At 46.9% G+C, this 17693-nt stretch overlaps 1 protein-coding gene across 1 annotated transcript; it reads right to left on the reverse strand.

Moving 5' to 3' along the window:
- Window positions 1-548: 548 nt before the first annotated feature.
- On the reverse strand, window positions 549-17269 carry MTHFR (methylenetetrahydrofolate reductase). Its single transcript, XM_039355018.1, has 12 exons — window positions 17159-17269; window positions 15352-15508; window positions 12102-12371; window positions 11005-11243; window positions 10808-10918; window positions 9655-9848; window positions 8037-8287; window positions 7024-7158; window positions 5301-5481; window positions 4350-4532; window positions 2684-2785; window positions 549-599 (listed from the first exon to the last, which is right to left on the reverse strand). The coding sequence occupies exons 2-12, from the start codon at window positions 15381-15383 to the stop codon at window positions 564-566; spliced, it is 1734 nt and encodes a 577-aa protein (XP_039210952.1). The 5' UTR covers window positions 15384-15508; window positions 17159-17269; the 3' UTR covers window positions 549-563.
- Window positions 17270-17693: the final 424 nt, after the last annotated feature.

Genomic DNA, 17693 nt, shown 5'->3' on the forward strand with positions numbered 1-17693 from the left:
TTTCTCTGGGAAACGGATCCAAGTGGTTCTTTGAGTGTTTAAGGTTGCAGACCCGATCTAGGTCATGGTTGTCCCAAATATGCTTTTTCAAGAGGCAACTGGACTTTCTTGTTTTTCTTTTGAAGACATTTCACTTCTCCTCCAAGAAGCTTCTTCAGCTCTGACTGGATGGTGGGGAATGGCAAGATTGATACTCCTTGCAGACAGTTGGTTATTTGCCTTCTTTTAGACAGTCCTTGAGGTTTACCTGTGTCCTCAGGGTCACCTGAGTGGTGCAATTGAGTGCGGAGCCTTCTTGGAATTGTTGAAGGCCGCTCTTTCGAAGACAGCGAAGTCCACATTTTGGACAGAGGAGACCGCTGGTTTGAAAGAGGGGTCAAAGAGGCCATCTAGGTCAAAACTGAACAGCCCTCTCTCAACAGAGGGGGAGGGATATAGATGGACGTCATCTATCTCCAAGTCTACAACATGGTCCTTTCAGGATGAGAAGCAAAACGTCTTCAAGGAAAACAAGAAAGGCCAGCTGCCTCCCGAAAAAGCATCTTTGGGAACACTGCATCTAGTTATGGCCGCCACAATATACAAAAGATGTTGAGACTCTGGAAAGGGTGCAGAGAAGAGCAACAAAGATGATCAGGGGACTGGAGGCTAAAACATATGAGGAACGGTTGCTGGAATTGAGTCTGTCTAGTTTAATGAAAAGAAGGACGAGGGGGGACAGGATAGCAGCCTTCCCGTATCTCAGGGGCTGCCCCAAAGAAGAGGGAGTCAAGCTATTCTCCAAAGCCCCTGAAGGCAGGACAAAAAGCAACGGGTGGAAACTCATCCAGGAGAGAAGGAGAAATTTCCTGACAGTGAGAACAATTAACCAGTGGAACGCCTTGCCTCCAGAAGTTGTGGGTGCTCCATCACTGGAGGCTTTTAAGAGGAGAGTGGATGACCATTTGTCTGAAATGGTTTAAGGCAGTGGTGGCGAACCTATGCCCTGTCTGTGGGCACGCGCGCCATGCCCCAGAGATGGCAACCGTCCCTCTGCCACCCGCCACCTGCTAACTCGCCAAGATGCATCCCAGCATGGCTGGCTTCCCTCCCCCCTGTCCCATCCCTCCTGGCCTCGCATGCTCTCCTTTTCCCAGGCACAACCCACTGCATCGCCTCCTCAGCTGTCGGCCGGCCGTCCAGCTCAGAGGCGGCTTCTCTGAACTGCTGGGGGCAGGCTGCGGAGCCCCAGAGTGTGCCGGTCGAGGGGCTGGCAGGCTGTGGCTGCTGATGGACACCGTCGGCTCTGTGTGAGGGGGCCGATGGTGTCAGGCAGTGGCCGCCCCTGCCTCGCCTCACCCTGCGACAGTGGCACTCCCACCCTGCCTCGCCTCGTCTTGCCTCACTCACCCTGCAGGATGAGCCTCCTGCCCACCGCCCCACCTGCCAGAGACCCCCTGGATCTCCCCCAACCCTGCCCGGCCCCCACAGGTGTCCCTCCCCACGAGCAACATCGAGGTGACCACGCCTGCCTTGGCCACACCCATCTAGTCTGTCATGACCACCACAGCCACGCCCACCTGGCACCCGGCGATAAATAAGTGGGTTTGGGGTTGCAGTTTGGGCACTCGGTCTCTCAAAGGTTCAACATCCCTGGTTTAAGGTTTCCTGCTGAAGCAGGGGCTGGACTAGAAGACCTCCAAGATCTTTCCCAACCCTGCTATTCTATTCAGTTCTACATAAATATATATAAGGGGATATATTTCCAAATCAGCCATCAACAGACACATAGGTATTAACAACGTCTGTAGACTATGCAAAAGAGACAATCCACCAGCCCAAAAGAGAACAAAAGGAGTGCAGCAATTCTCCACTAGTAATCAGCACTCAGATCAGCATAGAACAGTGATGGCGAACCTTTTAGAGACCGAGGGCCCAAACTGCAACCCAAAACCCACTTATGCATCGTCGGGTGCCGGGTGGGCGTGGCCCATTGGCTGGGTGTGGCTGCAGCAGACTGCAGCAGACTGGGTGGGACTAAAAAGTTCAATCAATCAATTCCAACTCTGAAAGATCTTTTTTTTCCCCGCGAGAAGTTGAAATTGATTGATTAAGTGAACCTTTTTTTTTTTTGCACACGGTGGTGGAGGCCTAAAGTGAAAAGGTTTTATAAAACCCAGCTGAAGGCCTAGGACTGGGGTGATGGCACGCGTACCCACAGAGAGGGATATGAGTGCCGCCTCTGGCACCCGTGCCATAGGTTCGCCACCACTGGCATAGACTAACTCCAAGTTCACCTTCAGACCAGCAAGCAAGCAAGAAGCTACTAAAGAACCCAACCAAAGAATTTGTCCCCCATTCACACAGACAGGCCAGACACCAGAATATAAACAGGCAGCAAACAACACTCCTTACTAGCACTGATGACGTTACCCAGTTAGGCTAATGAAACGTCTGCAAGAAAAAAAGCAAGCTCAGAGAGCAGCAAGAACCCCCTCAATATATTTTCAAGAAGATACGAGACAATTTGTCTGAAATAGGATCTCCCGTTTGAGCTGGGGTCAGACTAGAAGACCTCCCTTCCAATTCTCTTATCCTGTTATTATTATTATTTTTCTAGCCAAGCAGAGCTGAGCTGATTCTATTCGCTGATCAATGGGAGATGCTGGCTTTTGAGGGGGGGGGCTGAGAAATCCCCCAATACCTTCACGTTGACGATGTGGTAATTCACTCGCTGTCCGTATTTTTTCAGAACTGTGAGAAGAGCCTTGATGTTCTCAGCGGAGGTAAAAAACTCCAGGTAAGCCTAAAGGTCAGAAGAGAGAAAAGGCAATTTTTTTATTCTGTCCACACATCTTAAAAGTTGAGGAGATTGAAACAACCTTGCGAGTGGCTGCTGTTTTTAAGAAAGCTAAATAAAAAAAATGTATTTTTCCAGCTGCTTCCTGACCAAACCAATTTTCTGAGCTCCCGCTCTGCTGATCCACCAAACCAACTGGGTTAGCACAACCGACGAGCTGAAATAATAATCCTAGCCAAGATTCGCTCTAAACAAAGTTGGGTTAAGGGTTGTTGGAAGAAAAGTCTTCATCCTGGTTCAGTCCAAGCCGGGGATAAACATGGCAACTGCTTTAGAAAGAAGGTTGTAGTTTATTGGAGAGGAGAGCCAGACAGAAAGATGGCTCTGGCAGAAAAGAGAAGTGGGGGAAAAAAAGGACTGAGCACATGTAGGGAGTGGGTTTTTATACCCTATGGAGCCTTTTGTTTGGAGTTGTTCCTGCGGCATGAACTTTGACCTGAGTCTGAGTGTGCCTTGCTGGTATTCTGATGGTGATGGGTCAATCTTATTATGTCCAAAGGTCATACCCTGCTTCCCTGGGGCTGATGGCTCTTAGAGTTTGGATGGGGTATGTAGATATTAGCTCTTTGTCTTCTTAATCTCCTAGCTCCCTGGATTTACATCTGCATCTCTATAGAGCTGTTTTCTGCTTGGGGAAGGGAGACCTGGGGCTATTAAGAAAAACTGGGCATGCTTTCCTGCCTCTTCCTGCCTTTTGAGAAAATATATTTTTCAGCCCTTTTAATATTTCCTTTTCTGGGTGGGCTGACTTCCCACAGGGTGTTGTGTGAACACAGCTTCTCTGCATCTCTCTGTGTGTGTGTGTATTGTAAAAGATATTTAAGCAGCGAGGTTTCTTCTTAATCTCATTAGGCTGTGAGGAGAGAGGCGGTGAGAACACAATTATTTTGTGCTGCATTGTTTGGTGATGGGAATTAGGGATGAATTGAACTATGAATTATGGATGCATACAATTAAGCCCATACTCATTGTGTTTGAGGTTGTTACAGCTTTTTTGTGATTCGTTTTAATAGGGGGAGGAAATTGCCAACAGGGATTCTCTGGGGCAGGGGTAGGCAACCTTGGCTCTTTTATGACTCGTGGACTTCAACTCCCAGAATTCCTAGTTGAAGTCCACGAATCATAAAAGAGCCAAGGTTGCCTACCCCTGCTCTGGGGTATCATTTATGGGCCTCCCAGTAGCAAAAACAGGCTTGTAATGAGGGCTGATTCCTCTCTGAGGTTCTCTAATACTGTTTAATCTCTGTGCCACTTGCTTTAATGATTTTAAGAATAACCAAAATCCCCTTTTCCCTGTTCTTCCGAATGGCTAATCGTTTGAGGCTTTGAGGTTCCCTCTCCTTAGGCACAAAGCCAGCTGGGCGACCTTATGCCACTCCCCCTCTCTCAGCCCCGGGAAGCAAGCAATGATCAACCACTTCCAAAGGAAACTCCTGGGAGTTTTCCAGGGGTCAAGACTGACCCAGAGGGAGAGAAACAAAGACTCAACCATGTCGGTGAAGGAGGCTACCTTCTGGAAGACGTAGCCGCCTTCTGGACCCCAACCCACGATGGGGTCCGTGGAAGGCTTTCCGTTGATGCTAGGTTGGGAGTTGATGGTCAAGATGCCTCTCCTGTTGACTTTAACCAGCTCGTCTTTCATGAGGTTGGTCTCAGCAGCCAGAGGGTCATCGTTCCATGGCAAACAGGTGACCTTGTGGAAAAGGACAAGAGATCGAAGTTATAGAAGGGTGTTCCTCAACCTGGTCATTTGGAGATGGGTGGACTTCAACTCCCAGAATTCCAAAGGTGCTTTTTCAGGAGGCAATTGGACTTTCCTGTTTTTTTCTTTGAAGGCGTTTCGCTTTGCATCAGAGAAGCTTCTTCAGCTCTGACTGGATGATGGGGAACAGAAGGATTTATACTCCTTGCAGACAGCCAGTCATTTGCCTTCTTTTGTAGAGTGGTTGAGGCCACCTGGAGGTTTACCTGTGTCCTCAGGGTCACCTGAGTAGTGCAAATGTGTGCTCAGGTGAATGTGCTTCATTTGCACCACTCAGGTGACCCTGAGGACCCAGATAAATCTCCAATTGGTCTCAATGACTCTCTGTCTGCAAGGAGTATAAATCCTTCTATTCTCCACCACTCAGTCAAAGATGAAGAAGTTTCTTGGCTGAGAAGCGAAACGTCTTCAAAGAAAAAGAAAGTCCACTTGCCTCCTGAAAAACCACCCTTGGGACAACCATGACCTGGATGATGGAGAATCTTCACAGCAACTCCCAGAATTCCCCAGCCAGCACAACTAGCCAAGGAATTCTGGGTGTTGAAGTCCATCCATCTTCAAGTGACCAAGGTTGAGCTACATTGCTGGAGAAGGAACATTAGATCAAAGGAGCCCATTTTGGCTTGGTCTTCTCATGGCCAACATCCATCTTTCTTCTCCTTCTACCAGAAAAGGTCCATGCTCTTCATGAATTTTCACCTTGTGTCCGTTTCTGTTGGGCTCCCCAGCAATGTAGCACCTGAAGACTTCGTAAACGCTCTCCTCACTGCTCAGCTCTTCTCCCCACATCTTCAGGAGCTCTTCTCGGGGAGATTTGCTTTTCAAGTAGAAAAGGTAGTAGTCTTTCAGCTCCCCGAAGGCGGGGGACGAAGAGTTGCCCCTGGAGATTTGGGGGAGAATTGGCATGTTGAAGAGAAAAAAGAAACCCATTTTCTATCTATCTCCTCTGATCTAAAACCAAATCTCACCTTTCCCTGGGTTCTGCCATACTCCCAAGGGGGAGGGGGGAATATGCCTGCGGGATTATGGCTTTCACTTCCTCTATTCGCTACAATGTAACCTTTTGTTTATTGCCTCTGTGTTTGCTGCCCATTACAGTGTAACAAATTCTCTCCTGCACTATGCATCTCTTTGAACTTTCTTCTCTCTAACCAGGCAGCTAGGAAAGGGGGGGGGAGGGAGAAATACAAACCTCCGGAGCCTGGCCTATTTCTCCGTTCTCAAAAGGAGATGAGAAGAGCTGCTTGAACATCGTGCTACAAATGGAGCCGGACCGATGTTATCTCCCCTTTCCCACGATGGACTTAACACCTGGGGATTGGCCAGTTTTGAACCGTCCAGATGAACTGTGGGGTGGGGTTTGCTTAGGGACCCTTTAAAGTATCGATCTGTAAAGAATCCCTCAGATCCTGTCTATTATGCCTGCTATCAACTACTCTTAATAAAAGTTCCTGTTGGAAGAAATGGTTTCCAAAAGTTCTGCTTTCTTAAGATGAGGGGTTGAAGTGGGTCCTTACAACTGCTTTGCTTGATTGTGTCCTTGTCCTTTATTATTATTACAGCCATAGGCCAACACATAAATTAAACATTCAAATAAAACAAAACTAAACAGAACAAAGAAGACCAAGCAACATATTACAAATTAATGATGTAATCAAAGGGTGATCAAGGTCTGCCTAGTTTTACAGATAGAATAACAAAACCCAGATTCAGAAAAACTGAATCATACTGACCTGACAATAAAAATACATTGAGTGTAGTCTAATGCTGGATAAAAACACGTAATAAAATTAATTATAAAAGATTATTAAAAAGATCTACAATATTTTATTCAGGTTTCTGGCAAATCCCCAATGCTGCTGTGCAGAATCTAGCCACTTGCGCCGAGCTCACTGCCTGCTCGGGTTGATTGTGGCCGGAGAGCCTTTACATTAATGTTTAAATTAAGGGCATGGACTTTTTGCCATCACTAGCAGAAAGCTAGATACAGGTAGTAGATACAGGTAGTCTTTCACCTACGAAGATTCATTTAGTGACCAAAATTTCAATTGCATTGAAAAAAGTGACTTTTGACAGTTTTTCACCCTTACGACCATTCCAGCATCCCCACGGTCAAAATTCAGATGCTCGGCCACATATTTATGACGGTTGCGTGTCCCGTGGTCAGGTGATCCCCTTTGGCGGCCTTCTGCCCAGTGAAGTCAATTGACAAGCCAGATTCACTTAACAACCGGGACAAGAAAGGGCAAAACTCATTTAACCAATGTCTCGCTTAGCAACAGAAATTTTGGGCATAATTGTGGGTCATAAACTGAGAAACTATCTGTATATGACATGAATTTGTTTTAAGCACAACCATTCTGCCGTGCCATCTATTTCATTTTGCCTCAATGAGGCCTGACTGCCAGAGGACTACACTCACCATCGTCCATTGGGGAACTCGTCCCACTCCTGTGTCCGATAGATGTAGCTCTTTGGCCGGGATGCCCAGAAAATCGGCCGGACGTCTTCGACTCGCCGTTTGGGATGAGCGCTGATGGCCCAGGGCAACGGACGCCTGGCGTGGGAGACATCAGGGGCAGAAAAATTAAAATGGTTCCCACTTAAAGGGGAAGTGAGGTCAAAGTTATTAGGTAGTATTCCCCATAGCCAAGAGCAAGGCTTTCCAAACTTGGCCACTTTAAGACTTACAGACTTCAACTCCCAGAACTCCTCAGAAACTGAGCCACTTTAAACCTTGTGGACTTCAACTCCCAGAATTCCTCAGAAACTGAGCCACTTTAAGCCTTGTGGACTTCAACTCCCAAAATTCCTCAGAAACTGAGCCACTTTAAACCTTGTGGCCTTCAACTCCCAGAATTCCTCAGAAACTGGGCCACTTTAAACCTTGTGGACTTCAACTCCCAGAATTCCTCAGAAACTGAGCCACTTTAAGCCTTGTGGACTTCAATCCCAGAATTCCTCAGAAACTGGGCCACTTTAAGCCTTGTGGACTTCAACTCCCAGAATTCCTCAGAAACTGGGCCACTTTAAGCCTTGTGGACTTCAATCCCAGAATTCCTCAGAAACTGGGCCACTTTAAGCCTTGTGGACTTCAACTCCCAGAATTCCTCAGAAACTGGGCCACTTTAAACCTCGTGGACTTCAACTCCCAGAATTCCTCAGAAACTGGGCCACTTTAAGCCTTGTGGCCTTCAGCTCCCAGAATTCCCTACCCAGCTTAAAGTCCACAAGTCTTAAAGTGACCAGGTCTGGAGACCCCTGGCCAAGATCAAATTTCCTTTGGCTCGGGTGGAATAGGCCAATCCAGACATTAGGGTGATTAACCATGATTTACGGCTCAGCGTGCTTTACAAATGAGACCACTGTGAGTTGTTCACCAAGCCAAGGCTGAGCCCCAGGTGTCCAGCCATCCCACCTTCTGGACAGACCCACCTCGGGTCTTCTTTCCAGAGGCCCAACCGTCGGAGGATCTCCAGGGTGGCCACCTCGCGGTTCAGGGTGTAGAAATGCAGACCGTGGACCAGGCCGCTGTCTAAGAGTTCTCGGCACATCTTGACGGCCAGCTCAATGCCGTAGTTCCTGATGGCCGCATCGTTGTCCTTGATGGGCTCAATGACGTCCTTGATTTCCTGAGGCACCACTAATTTTGAGAGCTTCACAAGCTGGCGGAGAGAATGGTAGCCCTGAAAGGAACCAAAATGGCTGACTGAGAGTGGAAAAGGCTACAGCTAAAATGGTTAGGACAGATTTCCAGAAAACATGGCGGACTCCAGGAACCATTTGCACTTCAGTTGGAGAGGCAGACCACCCAGACTCATCCCCAACAGTCTGCGCCCGTCTTCAACCGTGAAAGGATCCAGGGCAGAAAAACATCCTGGAGCCAAAAAGACTCCACACCCATTTGCATCGCTCAGGTGACCCTGAGGACACAGGTAAACCTCCAAATGGCCTCAAGGACTCTCTAAAAACAGGGGTCTTCCAACTTGGCCCTTTGATGACTTGTGGACTTCAACTCCCAGTATTCCTCAGCCAGGCACGCGTGCCTGGCTGAGGAATTCTGGGAGTTGAAGTCCACAAGTCATCAAAGGGCCAAGTTTGAAGACCCCGGCTCTAAAAGGATGCAAATGACCAGCTGTCTTCAAGGAGTATAAATCCTTCCATTCCCCACCATCCAGTCAGAGCTGAAGAAGCTTCTTGGCTGAGAAGTGAAATGTCTTCAAAGGAAAAACAAGGAAGTCCAGTTGCCTCCTGAAAAAGCACCTCTGGGACAACCATGATCTGGATGACTGAGAAACTCCATAGATTTCTAAAATGGCTGCAATTGGGAAACCCTGATATAGAGACTACCTGAATGGGTTTATTTATTTAATTTATTAAATTCATTTACCTCCCATCTCGTGGTTCAAGGTGACTCTGGCCTTGTGGTATTACAATTCCCCTTTTATAATACAGGTACATTATGACATATGACCACAGCGGAGTCCAAAACGTCTCTGGCTAAGCAAGATAGCCATTTAGTGAGCTTTGCCTCATTTTACGACCTTTCCCGCCACAGGTGTTAAGTGAATCCCTGCAGTTGTTCAGTTAGTAACGTGATCATTAAGCGAATCTGGCTTCCCCACTGACTTTGCTTGTCGGAAGGTCGCAAAAGGGGGATTGCGTGATCCCCCCACAGGACACTGCAACCATCATAAGTACAAGTCAGTTGCCAAGCGTCTGAATTTTGATCACGTGACCCACGGGAATGCTGCAACGGTCATCAGTGTGAAAAATGGTCATAAGTCTCTTTTTTCAGTGTCATTGCAAATTTGAACAATCACTAAACCAGGGATAGGCCACCTTGGCTCTTTTATGACTCGTGGACTTCAACTCCCAGAATTCCTCAGCCAGCCACGCTGAGGGGAAAGGGAGAGGTTTCCAAGCTGAGCCATGCCGGCTCAGGAATTCTGGGAGTTGAAGTCCACGAGTCCTAAAAGAGCCAAGGTGGCCTATCCCTGCACTAAATGAACTGTTGTAAGTTGAGGACTACCTGTATGTGGGACACCTTTACCTGGATGGGAAATATCCCTGGCACCACGGGGCAGCTGATCCCGATGTCCTGGCAATCCCTTAGAAATTTGAGGAAGGTCTCCGTCCGGAAAAATAGCTGAGTAATGACAAAATCTGCCCCGGCGGAGACTTTTTCCTTGAGGTGTTTCAAGTCCTCCTCGTAGCTCTCGGCCTCTGGGTGGCCCCCAGGATAGCCTTCCAAATAAAAGACAGAAACGGTGAGGTCCAGGCTGGTTTCACCCTTGTTCTTATCAAAATAGCCTCCGCATAATTGACAGTTAGGACAAACCCGTTTTACAAGATTTGATTTGTGGTTTCTGGGACCTCGCCTTTATTTTCCTCCACTCGGCCTGCAGAAGCAGAGACTTTGTGATTGGGGGACCCTAGTTTCCTTGGTCTCAAAGGGCTCCTCTTCCCCCCCCCCCAGGTCATCCGGGACCCAGGAAGAATGCAGAACGGAGGTTTTTCTGAATTAAAACTTCAAAACCTGGGTGAAATTCACAAATCTCTCTCTAGAGACTTGCATACGGAGTGGTTGTGCCGTCTGGTTTTCTTAGAGCAGGGGTCTTCAAACTTGGCCCTTTTGTGACTTGTGGACTTCAACTCCCAGCCAGGTACACTGGCTGAGGAACTCTGGGAGTTGAAGTCCACAAGTCACAAAAGGGCCAAGTTTGAAGACCCCTGGACTTCAACTCGCAGAATTCCTCAGCCAGGCACACTGGCTGAGGAACTCTGGGAGTTGAAGTCCACAAGTCATCAAAGGGCCAAGTTTGAAGACCCCTGTCTTAAGAGAGTCATAACATACCAGGACGGAGATGGAGACCCGGTGTGTATCATTGGGTAGGTAACAAAAGATAAATTTCACTTCATGCCCATAAAAAGCAGCATGGGGGAAGTGAAACTTGAGAAATGGAGAAAGCTGAATTAGTTCTTCGTTAGACACAAAGCCAGCTGGGTGAGCTTAAGCCAGTTTCTCTCCCTCAAACCCAACAGGTCAGCAGGTTATGAAAGCTTTGCCCCCAAAATTGCAGAGACTGGGCCAGGCCATTGAAGAAGAAGAAGAAGCACCAACCACTGGTTAAAAAAGATGGGTGGGCTCTTGAGGAACCTCTTTAGAAGATCAGGAGAGCTTTGTATGAAACCCGTCTACTCACCTGCCACGCAGAGGTCAAAATAATCGTCAAACTCCTGACGGATGTGCTTCACCAGGTCCACTGCGTGGTTGAAGCCCTCCAGTTCCTCTTCCCATTCTTCCCCAAAGGGATCTGCGGGAGAAGAAGACCCCATTGTTAAGAAAACACGGCCCTTCCTTCCCATGGATGGAAAGACCACCTTTGTAGGCGTTCCTCACCTCCTCGCAGCGCCATGATATTCTTCAGCCCCAATCGTTTGGCCTTCTGCAGGTGGGCAGTGATGGTTCCCCTGCTCTGGTTGCAACAGGTCATGTGGAGGATCGTCTCCAGACCACAGTAGTTGAGGGCGGTGGTGGCCATCATCATGGACGAGGTCTCCTTATCGGAGCCTGGATCGCCAGCTGGATGCCAAGTGACGTCGATAAAAAGGGGGCCACCTGCCCCCATGCGGTCAAACCTGCGAGGGACAAAACAAACAAGCCATCTTCAGCTGCTGGGTCATTAGAAAGCAACCCAAAACATGTCCTGGAGAAAGAATAAGAAGAAGTAGAGAGGCACCCAGGCGAAATTGGGAGTGAGATGCTTTTTCAGTCCATCAAGACATTGCATTAAACTCTCATTATTGGAAAAAGCAGGATATGTAATAACTGTGCTCTCCTAACCCACATTCAGGATTTGCAGGTAGTCTTCAACTTACATCCATTTGTTTAGGGCCTGTTTGAAATTACAAGGGCACTAAAAAAAGTGACATGACTCTTTTTCACACTTACAACTGTTGCAGCCTCCCCATAGTCACACCATCAAAATTCAGACGTTTGGCAACTGGTTCCTATTTATGACGGTTTCAGTGTCCTGGGGGGAACACCTGATCCCCTTTTGCAACCTTCTAACAACCAAGGGGGGAGTCAGATTTACTTAACACCTCTGTTTCTTAACTTAACAACTACAATATTCCCTTGACAACTGTGGCAAGAAGTCTCATAAAATGGGGCAAAACTGTCTTAACAACTGTCTTGCTTAGCAACGGAAATTTTTGGCTCCACTGTGTGGTTGCTAAATCGAGGACTACCTTACTGGAAAGAGGGCGCTAGGCCATTGTGTTCCCTTAACCCAGATTCAGGGTTTATTGGGTTGAGACAACCCAGCGCCGACGAAAGTGGAGGAGATGTGGGTGAAGGAGACCCCAAAGCTCCAGTGGACATGAGTGTGGAGCTGATGTTCTATGACAGATGGACCTTGTCCATCAACTCAGGATTTTAAACGAATCCACGGCTTGGAATAACCCATTTTTAGCCTCCACGATCTGCTTCTTCACCTGGAGATGAGATTCACGGCTCCGTTGGCCGTCCGGGGAGGGAAGAACTCCAGGGAAAACCACTTGTCCCCGGATTCCTGCCGGCGACGCATTTTCTCCCGCAGGCGCTCGTGACGCTCCGTGTCCAGGATGGGAGTGGAGCACCGGGAGCTGTTTTGGGAACTCTCCCCACTGCTGCTGCTGCTGCTGCCGCCATCAAGTCGGGTCCCGCCGAGGCCGTTGCTCACCGGAGAAAGCTCGCTGTGCGACTCGTTGACCATGGTGAAGGCCCTGGAGGAATGAGGAGGAGGCCAGGAGGTGAGCAAGCAGTTGTGCTTAGCTTGCATTCTGGGTGGAAACCTGTTTCTTTATACATGCATACATACATACATACATACATATTAATAATATCAGTGAAAACACGATTCCTGGGTATATCCATATCATAAAAAGAATCAAAAAAATCCAGGAAAAATCCAAACTGGAAAAACTTTAATAAATACTAACATCAAACCCTGACGATGTCGGAAGTTTTCCGACGAAAGCTCAGTAATATATATATATATACACACACACACACACACACATACATACATACATACACACACACACACATATATATACATATGCACACACACACACACACACACACACACACACATATATACATATATATGTAGGTCTTTGGTTGTTCGGGTTTTCTCCCGCGTAAAATTGGAAGTGTCTTGGCGACGTTTCGACGAAGTCCCATTCGTCATCTTCAGGCTGGTGTTTTCAGCTTCGTGCTTCGAGCAGCAATGTGTGGTCTTAGCTGTTTCTTCCTTTTAACTGCCAGTGGGGGTATGAACTGATTGGGTGGGAGCTTGGCTGTGTTCTGATTGGGTGGAGGTGTGTTCTGATTGGTTAGGGGCTTGGCTGTGCTCTGATTGGCTGGGGGGGTTGGCTGTGCTCTGATTGGCTGGGGGAGTGTTCTGTTTGGTTGTGCTCAGGTTAGTCTGAGTTGCAGAGGGATTTAAGATTTAAGACACTTCCAATTTTACGCGGGAAAAAACCCGAACAACCAAAGACCTACATACAAACACCCGCGAAAACCTCAGAAAACATATATATATATAGTGAGAGAGAGAGAGAGAGTATGTGTGTGTGTGTGTTTTATTGAGTTTTATAAGGTTAGGGAAGGGATGGGATCAGTATGGGAATTGGGGTTCAGGGTAGGAGTCGGGGTTGAAACAGAGATAGGAACAGCCATGGGGTTACCCCCCATTAACATTTTCAAGCTTTAGCGAACAGACTATTGTCCGGTTACACATGTTCAATAGCACTAATCAATATAATAGTAAATAGCTATAGTGAATATGAGAAACAATGATCGTAAACAGTATCAGTTAATATTCTTCATCTTATTAAAATATATTCGCCATTAAACATCACACTCATTTCTCACTAGTTCATTTTGCTAACCATTGGTAAAAGTTATCCCATGTTTTAAAGTAAACGGAGTCTTCTTTCTCTTTAATCTCTAAGGTTAATCTGTCCATTTCTGCACACTCTAAAATTTTCTTAATTATGATCTCTTCAGATGGTAAATTTTCATTTTTCCAGTATTGGGCAAATGCTATTCTCGCTGCTGTCAATATAAATATTCATTCTCCTTCTCGTGCTTGGCTCCTAGTATTCCTAACAGAAACAGTTCTGTATTTTAGTCTTTTCCAACCATGTATGAATCTTAAGCCTATTTCTTTATAAGTAGTTCTCGACTTACGACCACAAAAACGGAGCCCAAAATTTCTATGGCTAAGCGGGACATTTGTGAAGCGAGTTTGTCTACATTTTTCGACCTTTCTTGTCGCCATCGTTCAGTATCTCCCTGGGCTTAGAGGTAATCCTCACAGTTCTTTTAGTGACCGTTCAGAGTTAACGACGACACTGGAAAAAGCGACTTAGGACCTATTTTTTCACACTTACAGCCGTTGCAGCAGTCCTGTGGTCACGGGATCAAAGTTCCGACACTAGGCAAGTGACTTCTTTCCTGGACTTTGCTTGCCGGAAAGTCGTGGCACTGCGACCGTCATAAATATGAGTCGGTTGCCAAGCATCTGAATTTTGATCACATGACCATGGGGAGACCTCAACCCTTGTGTGAAAAATGGTCCCAAGACACTTTTTGCAGTTCTGTTGTTAACTTCGATCGGTCACTAAACAAACTGTTGTAAATATTAAATTTCTACACTGCCCATCTCAAAGTCAAGCCACTCCAAGGGGCTTCGTAATTCCTCCCAGCCTTCGTCCAAGCAGGTTTTTCTAGCTCGTGGTTTGAGAGAGCCCTCTGGGTGGCTCTCTTATTTATTTTTATTTGTCTGAAAAGGACTGGAAGTCTTAAAAAGGCAATTTGGGCTAGACGCCAGGCATGACCTCTTCATGACCCTGTGACGGAAGGCAGCCCTGTCAGGAGAGCCAAATTATTCTGCAACCGATCAGCGCTCAAAATCAGCCCCAAATCCACGCTGCAAGTGATGGGATTAATTCCCCAGGCGCAGCCAGATCGGAACTAAAACAAAACAGGGAAGAGAGAATGGGAAGGAGGGGGGGGGGATTGCACCCCAAACAGAAAAGGCAGGAAGGAGCAGCAAAATTTAATAAGAAATTTCAGCCTTGATGGATTTACGCTTCTGCCCTGGTGTCACTCGGCCACTAACTAGGTTTGTAAATTGTGCAGACCGCCAGTCTCCAATTGGGGAAGGGGGGGGGGCACGGCTAGTTTTCAGGGTCCGATCAGAGGAGGAAGTAAAGAGAAGGGATGTCCAGAGAGGAGTCCTTAAGCATCCACTCACCTGGTGTCGGTGCTGTCCCTCTGGGCAATTTTCCACCGGGGTCTGGAGGATCCCTCCAGTTTGGTTGACCGATTCAGGCCTTCCAGTTTGCTAACTTTGGGGGCTCCTGGGCCAGGTTCACCCGAGCATTTGCCCGGTGGATTGGACCCGGTCCATGCTGCTGGATCTGATCCTCGCCAGCAGTCTGGAGAAATGCAAGCTGCCCAATGCCTGGAGTCACACCTTGTCGGTGTCACAATCTCCCTTACAAGAGAGGCAGGCAGCCCCTTATCTAAACGTCCCCACCAATCAGCGCTGGGCTTCTCCACCAAGGGGGAGGTGGGTTTCCAAGAGAAAGCAAAGCGGCTTGAAGGTGAGATTATTTCTCAGACAAAGAAACAACAGGAAAATGGATCCCAAAGCTGTGTTTTTTTTTCCTTTGTTTTTTTTTTTAAACTCACCTTGAAATGGGCGTTTTTTCGGCCAACTCCATCGGTCAAGTCCAAAGTTTTGGCTCCCGCAAATCACAACAGCAAAAAAGCTGGAGGGTGTGTGCATGTGTCAAATCTCCTTAAATTCCTCTTCTGCAGCAGGCATGGTGGAAGGGACCGATCTTTCCTGTAGTAGTAGTAATAGTAATAATAATAGTAATAATAATAATAATAAAAATTATCACAATCTTATAATTCATTAATAAAACATCATTAAAGTCTTTCAATCCTAGTGAATTAACATTATTTTTTAATTAAGATAGCTATTGTGTAATGGAAGAAGAAATAAATGAGATTGGTGATAAAAGGAGGGATGAGAGAAATTAAGAACTAGAATATATCTGGAAGAGATACCTGAATTGATAATGTTGAGTTAAAGTGAAATTTGATTTTGGTAATTGTAAACTGATGAAGTTTTAAAACAGGTTTAGTAGTAATAGAAATTTAATTTAGAAATGGAATATTTTAAACATATTATGTTATTTGAGGGAAATAGAGAGGAGACAGTGAATGTATTGAGTTGAGTTGTTTATTTATGTTTTTACTTTGGAATGTCTGATTACCCAAACATCGCGGTGTGTCCTGAGCACTTTTTCTTAAAAATTAAAAAAACCATTAAATTTTTTTTCAAAAAAAAAAGTCTTTCAATTGTATTTTAGCCGATGGGAAAATTGCAGGAGAAAATAAACATTTGACCCAGAATCTTCTCTCCTTTTAGAGACTAGTTATGGTGCGTTGGGGTCACTGTTAATTCTAATGGTTTGGGGGCTTGGTCCAACCCCCCCCCCCAGGTTTTGTTTTTCCTGTACAAGGGAAGACTAGCCCAACGCCTTTAACCATTACACCGCACTGCTCTCCCCTGTTAAGATTGCAGTTGCCATTCATCTGGCCCGTAAGGTGGCGAGGATGGGACTTGTAGTTCGTGGTGATGGGACTTGCAGTCCACCCACTGAGGGTGGCATTTTGTATCGCAGCCAGAAGTTGGAGCCTGAAAGTTGGAGGTCAACCCCAAATTTGGCCCCTGCCCTCCATTATCTCAGCCCACCCATATAAGGGGGCAAAATCTGGTGCCTATTTATAAACCTGGGGGAGGGAGGAAGATTTATAGTAAGGAAATATTTTCTTTTAGTGTGGGGCAGAAGGAAATAAAATATTCTTTGCAATCCTCATTAGGGTTTTTCCTCCCTTCCTGAGTTATGGAAATTGAGCAGGGAAGGGGGGGGCGTTAAATTGCACGAGGGTCCTTTGGTTTGCAAGTGGCTCCTGCAAAGGGTAAAATGGATTTTATTTTCATTTTCGCTGGTTAAAAAAAAAAACAAAACAGAAAAAAAAAAACAGAAAATTCTTCTGACAACCCTAAGGCAACGCTGGAGGGAGGCGCAAAACTTTTGCAACGGGAAAAATTGCACGCTTCTCCCAAGCCTTTGGATTCATTCGCATGCAAAACGTGGCAATTCACTGAATTTAAAGGCATTAAATGCCCCAGGAGGCGGGAGGGAGGGGGATGCACAGCGAGGGAAGGAGATTCGGCTTTTATTTAAATTCATTATTTCGTGGTCGCTGGAAAAAAAAAACTTTTGGGACCCTCTTGCCCCCCCCCAATCCAGACCCAGATCCAAAAAACCCGAAAGTAGTGCTTTTCCCCCCCCTCCCATTTCTTAATGGTTTCTTCCACCCTTCCCTTGCCAGTCGCCTACAGAAAGGGGCTCCACTTCGCCTTTCCCCCCCCCACGGCCCGGACAGATGGAACGCTCCGCGTGCGCGTGCCCCCACTCACCTTCCTCGCGGCGACCCCCTCCCTCCCTCCCTCACACGCACACCTGCGGGGCTCTCGCGCCGGCGTGGACACCGGGGGGGGGGGAGAGAGAGACGGAGCGCATGCGCGGCAACCTTTCAGCAATTCCCTCTTTTAAATCTCGGATTCTAAATACAATGGCAGAGCCACGCCCCCTCGGGATTACAGCCGCGCCCCTTCTGTATTAATGGCGCGATGCCCGCTTCCAAGATGGCAGCGCTGGCGTCTTTTTACCCTGTCTTTTAAATCCCAGACGTCTTTTATTCGTTGTTATTATTGTTGGCACGTGGTTGCCAGATTAACCACAAGTCTGTTTTTTTTTCCCCCTCCTTTGCATCATAGCTTAACAAGCAAGGAGCCAAGAATCTAATCCAAATAATTTTATTTCCTTAATCTGCCTTAATTTTGGAGCATGAATTATTCTTTGTTCATTTCTGCCACCGCGTGTCTGGGCAGCAGCTAGCAAATTCCTTGTGCAAAGCACCTCCAGCGTTTTTAATGCATAGCCCGCATGTAA

This window comes from Crotalus tigris, unplaced genomic scaffold, assembly GCF_016545835.1.
Source record: "Crotalus tigris isolate CLP2741 ecotype Arizona unplaced genomic scaffold, ASM1654583v1 scf7180000018590.67127310178:1205815, whole genome shotgun sequence".
Classification (NCBI taxonomy): Eukaryota; Metazoa; Chordata; class Lepidosauria; order Squamata; family Viperidae; genus Crotalus; species Crotalus tigris.

What these genes read in the sequence shown, in the direction of transcription:
- MTHFR (XM_039355018.1), bottom strand. Translation starts at nt 15,383, where the DNA reads ATGGAGTTGGCCGAAAAAACGCCCATTTCAAG. An exon ending in GAAAAAACGCCCATTTCAAG is followed by an intron (nt 12,372 to 15,351) that starts GTGAGTTTAAAA and finishes TCATTCCTCCAG; the next exon opens with GGCCTTCACCATGGTCAACG. An exon ending in ACCACATCGTCAACGTGAAG is followed by an intron (nt 600 to 2,683) that starts GTATTGGGGGAT and finishes CACCCTTTCCAG; the next exon opens with AGTCTCAACATCTTTTGTAT.